This window comes from Papaver somniferum, chromosome 7 (genome assembly GCF_003573695.1).
Source record: "Papaver somniferum cultivar HN1 chromosome 7, ASM357369v1, whole genome shotgun sequence".
Lineage (NCBI taxonomy): Eukaryota > Viridiplantae > Streptophyta > Magnoliopsida > Ranunculales > Papaveraceae > Papaver > Papaver somniferum.
The window spans coordinates 252568683-252575979 of record NC_039364.1 but is presented as its reverse complement, the minus strand read 5'-3'; the positions used below and the strand labels follow the sequence as shown (position 1 = coordinate 252575979).

At 38.3% G+C, this 7297-nt stretch overlaps 1 protein-coding gene and 1 non-coding gene across 2 annotated transcripts; one reads left to right on the top strand and one right to left on the bottom strand.

Annotated features, from left to right (window-relative positions):
• The first annotated feature begins 397 nt into the window (after positions 1 to 397).
• LOC113296342 lies at positions 398 to 5271 on the top strand. The gene is made up of 2 exons (XM_026544650.1): positions 398 to 1462; positions 1970 to 5271. Exons 1-2 carry the CDS (start codon positions 398 to 400, stop codon positions 2708 to 2710), a joined length of 1806 nt encoding a protein of 601 aa, XP_026400435.1. The 3' UTR covers positions 2711 to 5271.
• Positions 5272 to 6525: 1254 nt separating this feature from the next.
• Positions 6526 to 6632, bottom strand: LOC113300800. The gene has a single exon (XR_003335924.1). It is a non-coding gene; the product is annotated as a small nucleolar RNA R71 (small nucleolar RNA).
• Positions 6633 to 7297: the final 665 nt, after the last annotated feature.

The following is a 7297-nucleotide window of genomic DNA, read 5'->3' as shown; positions in this document are numbered from 1 at the left end:
GTTTGGACTCGGAGAGTCCATATATACATTTGAAAGAATTTGACGAAGTCTGTGCAATTATGACTTTTGTTGCTGCGACTCAAGATGTCGTGAAACTGAAATTGTTTCCATTTTCTCTAAAGGAGAAATCCAAGACTTGGTTGCATTCTTTGCGACCAAATACTATTAGGAAATGGAATGAAATGACTAGAGAGTTTCTGAAAAAGTTTTTTCCGGTGCATAAAACCATCACTCTTAGGAAAAATATCATGAATTTTTCCCAAAATGAAAATGAGTCGTTTTTCGAGTGTTGGGAAAGATTTAAAGACTTGCTTTCTAGCTGTCCTCATCATGGTTATGAAATTTGGAGAGTAATTAACTTCTTTTATGATGGTCTGAATTCATGTATGCGTGAGTGATGTGTAATGGTCAATTTTTGAATAAATCACCTGATGATGCTTTGACTTACTTCGATTCGCTAGCTGAAAACGCCCAGAATTGGGATACTTCAAGCACAACGGTTAGAATTAAGTCCAAACCGTTAGCTACCTCTAGACCTGGAATGTATGTGCTGAGTGAGGAAGATGATTTGAATGCTAAAATTGCTAGCTTGCCTAGCAAAGTTGATGCTATTCAGAAACCAAATGTAGTTAAGGTAGCTGACTCGGTAGAACATGCTTGTGGTATTTGCGAAAGTTTGGAACACTACACTAAGGATTGTCCTACGATCCCAGCATTTCAAGAAGTATTACATGACCAAGCAAATTCCATAGATGCTTATAAAAGACCATTTAGCTCCCCATATTCAGAAACGTACAATCCAAATTGGCGAAACCATCCTAATTTCAGTTGGAGGAATGGTCCTACCATGAATGGTCTTAATGTTCCCCAAGGGTTGTCATCTAGTAACCCTTATGTGCCACCTCATAAGAATAATCTTGAGGATACTTTACAAACTTTTGTGCAGGGACAGACACAGATAAATCAGAATGTTATGAAGACTTTGGATGAGCTGAAAACTAGCATAGTTAGAATTGAACCACGTCTCAATGTTAGGGAGAAAGGGACATTGCCTGCCCAAACTCAACCTAACCCAAAGGGCCAATTTGAGGTTAAAAATTCTAACTTGGAGCAAGCTAATGTTTTCACCACTCTTAGAAGTGGTAAGGTGATAGAGACTCCAATGAAGGTAAACGAACCTGAGAAGTCTGTAAAACCCAAGGGCGGTGACTGTCACAGTGATACTGAAAATGAAAATTCTGATGTTGATAAGAAAATGCATGCTCAATTTCCTCATCGTTTGTTGTCTACTAAACAATTGACTGATAATAAGGATATCCTTGATGTTTTTCAGCAGGTGAAGATCAACATACCTCTCTTGAGCGTGATTAAGCAAGTTCCAGCTTACGCCAAGTTCTTGAAGGATCTCTGCACAGTCAAGAGGAAGCACAATGTGCATAAAAAGGCATTTCTCACGGAACAGGTAAGTTCTATTCTTCAACATAACACTCCTCCCAAATATAAAGATCCGGGATGCCCTACTATTTCTTGTATAATAGGGGATTTCATGATCAAACAAGCACTTCTAGATTTGGGAGCTAGTGTAAACCTCCTACCTTTTTCGGTATATGAGCAGTTGGGCTTAGGTGAATTAAAATCCACCTCGGTCACTCTACAACTTGCGGACAGATCCGTTAAAGTACCGAGAGGGGTAGTTGAGAATGTGTTAATTCAAATCGATAAATTTTACTATCCGGTGGATTTTATCGTTTTGGATACTCAACTTGTAGCCAATGCTAGTAAAGAAATACCTGTCATCTTAGGTAGTCGTTTTCTTGCAACTGCAAATGCCTTGATTAATTGTCGAACTGGGATAATGAATCTTTCATTTGGAAATATGATTGTTGAGTTGAATATATTTGATGCATGTAAAGGTCCAGGTGGTAGTGATGATATTCATGAAGTTAATATGATTGAAACATGTGTGCAGGAAAAAGCATCTCGTCTAGAAGCGAAGGTTCCTTTAGAAGCTTGTCTTCCTAATCTATTGGATTTAGATGAGAATGGATGCATTGAAGAAGTTAATTCTTTACTGAATTCATCCATGTTGCTGGAAACGGATAAGTGGCAGTCTAGATTTGAGTCACTTCAAATCAGTGAGACTGAGCCATTGCCTCCATCTGTAGAATTCCCAAAGCCTGACCTCAATCGCCTTCCTAATGAACTGGATTATGATGTTTTAGGCCAAAATGGAGATGTTCAAGTTCTCTTACCATTTGAACTTAATGACGAACAGAAAACAATGCATTCACATGTTGTCAGGAAGCATATAAGTGCCGCAGATTGGAGTATTGCAGACATGAAAGGAATTGATCCTAGTATTTCCGCACATAGGAAGTCACAGCTCAATGAGCTTCATGAGATCAGAAATAGGGAAGATACAAACTGCAAATGTAAAATGAAATTGTGTTTTGATAAACATGCTATTAGGGAAACAGTTGAACCAGTTCTTTGCTATGATTCTCATTTGCAATTGTTTTCTAATAAGCTCAAGTCACAATGGAAAGACCCATTTAATGTTAAAAATGAATTTCGTGATTGTACTGTTGGCATTCAAAATCCTAATAACATCAACATCTTCAAGGTTAATGTGCAGCTATTGAAACCAGTTTTGGAACTTGTGAATCCAGAAGTCGATACCACGGCTCTGGAGGATCCTTCTTATGCTTGATTGGCTGTGTTTTGCAGATGTCTGACTGGAGACATAAAATTCAGCGCTTTAGGGAGACAACCCTTGTGTTTGTGGGTATCACAGCTGGAAGCCCTCACGAGACAAAAACTCGTCCTCTTGTGCGAGCTTGAGGTTTAAAGGCTTGTTGCATGGGCTAAATGCAACCGAACTGACCTGCAACAGTGGTAAAATAATGTAGTTTTATTTTATTTTCTTTCTTTTCTTTATCAGGAATAATATGTTTGTGCCTGGCTGATTACCCCTTTCCACCTTTGAATTGTTTTTAACCACTGCCACATTGGGGACAATGTAGAAATTAGATTGGGGGTGGGGTGAATTATATCCATGCTTTTCTGATTCTCTGTCTGCATATTCAAGTTTCATTGTTGCTTGTACATTTTAATGCTTTAAAAAAAATGAAGTGAAAATTTTACATGATAAGATCAGTTGTTTGGCGGTCATTCTACACCACTGTTTAGTGGTTTTGTCTAGCTGTTTAGCTGACACCTTTAATCCAGCTGTTTAGCGGATTTGTCTTGCTGTTTAGCAGACATTTCTCAATCACTGTTTAGCGGTTCCGTCTAGCTGTTTAGCGGTTCCGTCTAGCTGTTTAGCAGACGTCTCTCCAATCCAACTGTGTAGCGGATATAATTTTTTCTTGTTTTGCTCGGGACTAGAAAAATATAAGAGTGGGGGAGTTTGATAAGCACGTAAGTGCGACATTTTTATATGCACATTTATACTAGCTAGGTCTCGATATTTGTCTAATATTATTGTTTTAAGTCGTTTACAGGAATTACAAGTGAAATCCGTTCATCCAAAGAATGAACGGCTAAATGAGCTAATTGGAATTTGCGACATAAATGACCAAAGTGGCTGGCCTGGTATCTCTATATATCAGCACCACTCAAGTCAATCACGGCACCAAATGAAGACGGAGAGTTGTGACCTGGAAGACACATGAATTTGCTGGCAAGTCAACAGCTCATGTTGCCTCATCACTTAAGCAATCCGGTGGCCAGAACTGCTGATTTTAGGGAGTGAAGTCTTCTTTGCCAAACGTGTGAGATGCACTAGTGGGTCTAGAGAAACAAAGACGTGGCTTACTCTATTACCATATCCTTTATGGGGGTATATTCTAAAACCTCAGCAGCATTTTCTCTACTTCACAAAATTTCTCAATCGAGCTGGTAGTGTTGAGCACCAACATTACTGACGGTGGATAATGGAAATAGAGACGGCAAAGAGTGGCGTTAGAATTCAGTTTCTTCGCGCAAAATCAGCAACGTCAGTTCTTGGAGGTGCTGTCAGATTCAAGGTTTTGGGCATTCAAACAACTGAAGAATGGATGGGCCATGAGGTGAATTCATTCATGATATCTACATCAACAGCAAATGGAATTTGGAGGTTTGGCATGGATCAATTTATAGGATTCGTATGTTGGGTTTGAATTGAATATCTTAATTGTGGACAAGCACAACAGCAGCGGTACCAGATCGTAAAATTAGGTCAACAATGGAATTGAAGTTTGGGGGTTTTGTGATTCAAGTTTGGGTCTTCATGGAGGAAGAAAAGTGCAGTCAGTTGTGGTGTTGTCTGGTACCTTGAATGGGTTTGGTCTGTAACCTGATCTTGACTGGATGGATGTTGTATGGGTGATGTTTCAGTCATACAAGGAGATGGTTTTTGCTGTCATGGCCGAGAACTAGAAGAGCTCAATTGAAATGGTGCTGGTGATGATGGCATCTGGGCAGTTTTCAGCCGTGAAACGGTGGCTGTACAGATCTTGGAAGTGAATGAAGCTGGGTTTAATTTGGAGATTTTATATATCTGAAATTGGATCTTAATACCGGCAGCAAAGGCATGAATGGTGATTGAATTGAGTAATGATGGGTTTCTGCTTTTGAAATAAGATTTGAGATTGGGGGTTTATCCCATGGACAGAGTTTGAATCAATTCGATTGTACAACAACAATAACAACAGATGGATTGGGGTTTGTTAATATGGAATTTTATTGTTTGTTCTTCAAATATGCTGGTGTGTTGGTTTAGCTGGTGCAACCAGTGGGAGACGAGTGAATTCAGATTGCAGCTCTTGTATCTCGACTAAGAAATAAGTTGTGGTTTGTCTGTTGGATGTTGATGGGTTACATGGAATGGAATGAGGCCGGAATTAAGGCTCAACAACTGATTTCAGCTGGTGTGAGCAGAAATATGTGGAAGACGTTACAACAACATGGAGTGCTTTCCCCAAATCTAGGAAGTGTTTGAATCAAGTAGTTAGAGAAGAAGTCAAGTTGTTGATGTATAAAGGATGAGCTTAATCGACCAAGAAGGGTACGCTAGAATACCACTTTTTCCTCTTTTTCTTCTTTGGTTTTCTAGCTAGGTCTTGTTGTTAGTTTTTCTTATTTGTTTTGGTGTTTTTCAATAGAAATATTTAATGGCTATCTACCGAACAATGAGAAGCTAAACCCCTCTTTGCCAAGACAAGAGGTGACACTTAATGGGTTCAATGTTCTTAAGTTATCATCAATAAATCTTTTTAAATGTTTAATCCATTTCATCTTTGGTTGATTACTATTTTGTGTTGTGTGTGTCTATAAACTTCTTAGATTTAGTGTGATTTCCGGATACATCGAAAGCTATGAAATCCCTGTGACATTTCTCAACAGGGCTTTATATTTAGAACATAATATCAATCTTTATGTAATGGTATTTTTAGTTACACTCAGAAATTTATATGTCTTATCTTCCGGGTAAGCAAATTACTATTTGTTTCTATTCAAGTTATCTTTTGATGATATAAGAACCTAAAGGCCTTTAGGTGGAACCTTAAAGTCTTGGTAGATTCACAACATTTATTCCTCTCTTTTACAAATATTGTTATCTGTTTTCTCAATTACAAAACAAAATTATATTATTGCTTTGCTAAACAATTTTTCTGAACACCAACAATCTATGTGGGTTCGATCACGACTATACTACACTTCTTTATCTTTGATACTCTCAAAAGAGTGATCAAATTGTGGCGTCGCAGGCTGGGGATTGTTTAGTGTTCCTTAAAATTAAGTTTTGCATCGGTTTATTTTTAGTTTTGTTTTAGAGTTTGCTGATTTTTGTTGCTTCGTAACAGGGAGTAAGATAGATCTAAAGACTTGGCGACATTAGGAGTTATTACGGGTGCAGGGAACAAGTGTTGTTGCTTCAGTTGTGATTAGGCTGAAATATTTCCGAAATCACAGCCATTTGGGTAACATTGTATATGTTTTTTGTTTCTTTTTTGTATGCAATATTCTAGGTCTGACCATTTTAATCGACTGCGTAACTATCACTGTTTTGCTAATAGGGTATTAGAGAATCACCCTAGTCATCCAATGGCAGGTGAAGACGAGAGATTAGCGGTTGAGGCTGAAGCTGCTAGAATAGTTGTTGAAGCCGCAACCAATGCTAATGGACCTAGAACCCTTAGGGATTACTTGCATCCGGAAAGGACTTCTACACCTTCTTGTATAGTTCTTCCGGCTAATGCTGGCAATGTGTCGATTAAGTATGGGTAGATACAAGCACTGCCTAAGTTTCATGGTTTGGACTCGGAGAGTCCATATATACATTTGAAAGAATTTGACGAAGTCTGTGCAACTATGCCTTTTGTTGATGCGACTCAAGATGTCGTGAAACTGAAATTGTTTCCATTTTCTCTAAAGGAGAAAGCCAAGATTTGGTTGCATTCTTTGCGATCAAATACTATTAGGACATGGAATGAAATGACAAGAGAGTTTCTGAAAAAGTTTTTTCTGGTGCATAAAACCATCACTCTTAGGAAAAATATCGTGAGTTTTTCCCAAAAGGAAAATGAGTCGTTTTTCGAGTGTTGGGAAAGATTTAAAGACTTGCTTTCTAGCTGTCCTCATCATGGTTATGAAATTTGGAGAGTAATTAACTTCTTTTATGATGGTCTGAATTCATGTATGCGTGAGTGATGTGTAATGGTCAATTTTTGAATAAATCACCTGATGATGCTTTGACTTATTTTGATTCGCTAGCTGAAAACGCCCAGAATTGGGATACTTCAGGCACAACGGATAGAAATAAGTCCAAACCATTAGCTACCTCTAGACCTGGAATGTATGTGGTGAGTGAGGAAGATGATTTGAATGCTAAAATTGCTAGCTTGCACAAGAAATTTGATGCTATTCAGAAACCAAATGTAGTTAAGGTAGCTGACTCGGTAGAACATGCTTGTGGTATTTGCGAAAGTCTGGAACACTAGACTAAGGATTGTCCTACGATCCCAGCATTTCAAGAAGTATTACATGACCAAGCAAATTTCATAGATACTTATAAAAGACCATTTAGCTCCCCATATTCAGAAACGTACAATCCAAATTGGCGAAACCATCCTAATTTCGGTTGGAGGAATGGTCCTACCATGAATGGTCTTAATGTTACCCAAGGGTCGTCATCTAGTAACCCTTATGTGCCACCTCATAAGAATAATCTTGAGGATACTTTACAAACTTTTATGGAGGGACAGACACAGATAAATCAGAATGTTATGAAGACTTTGGATGAGCTGAAAACCAG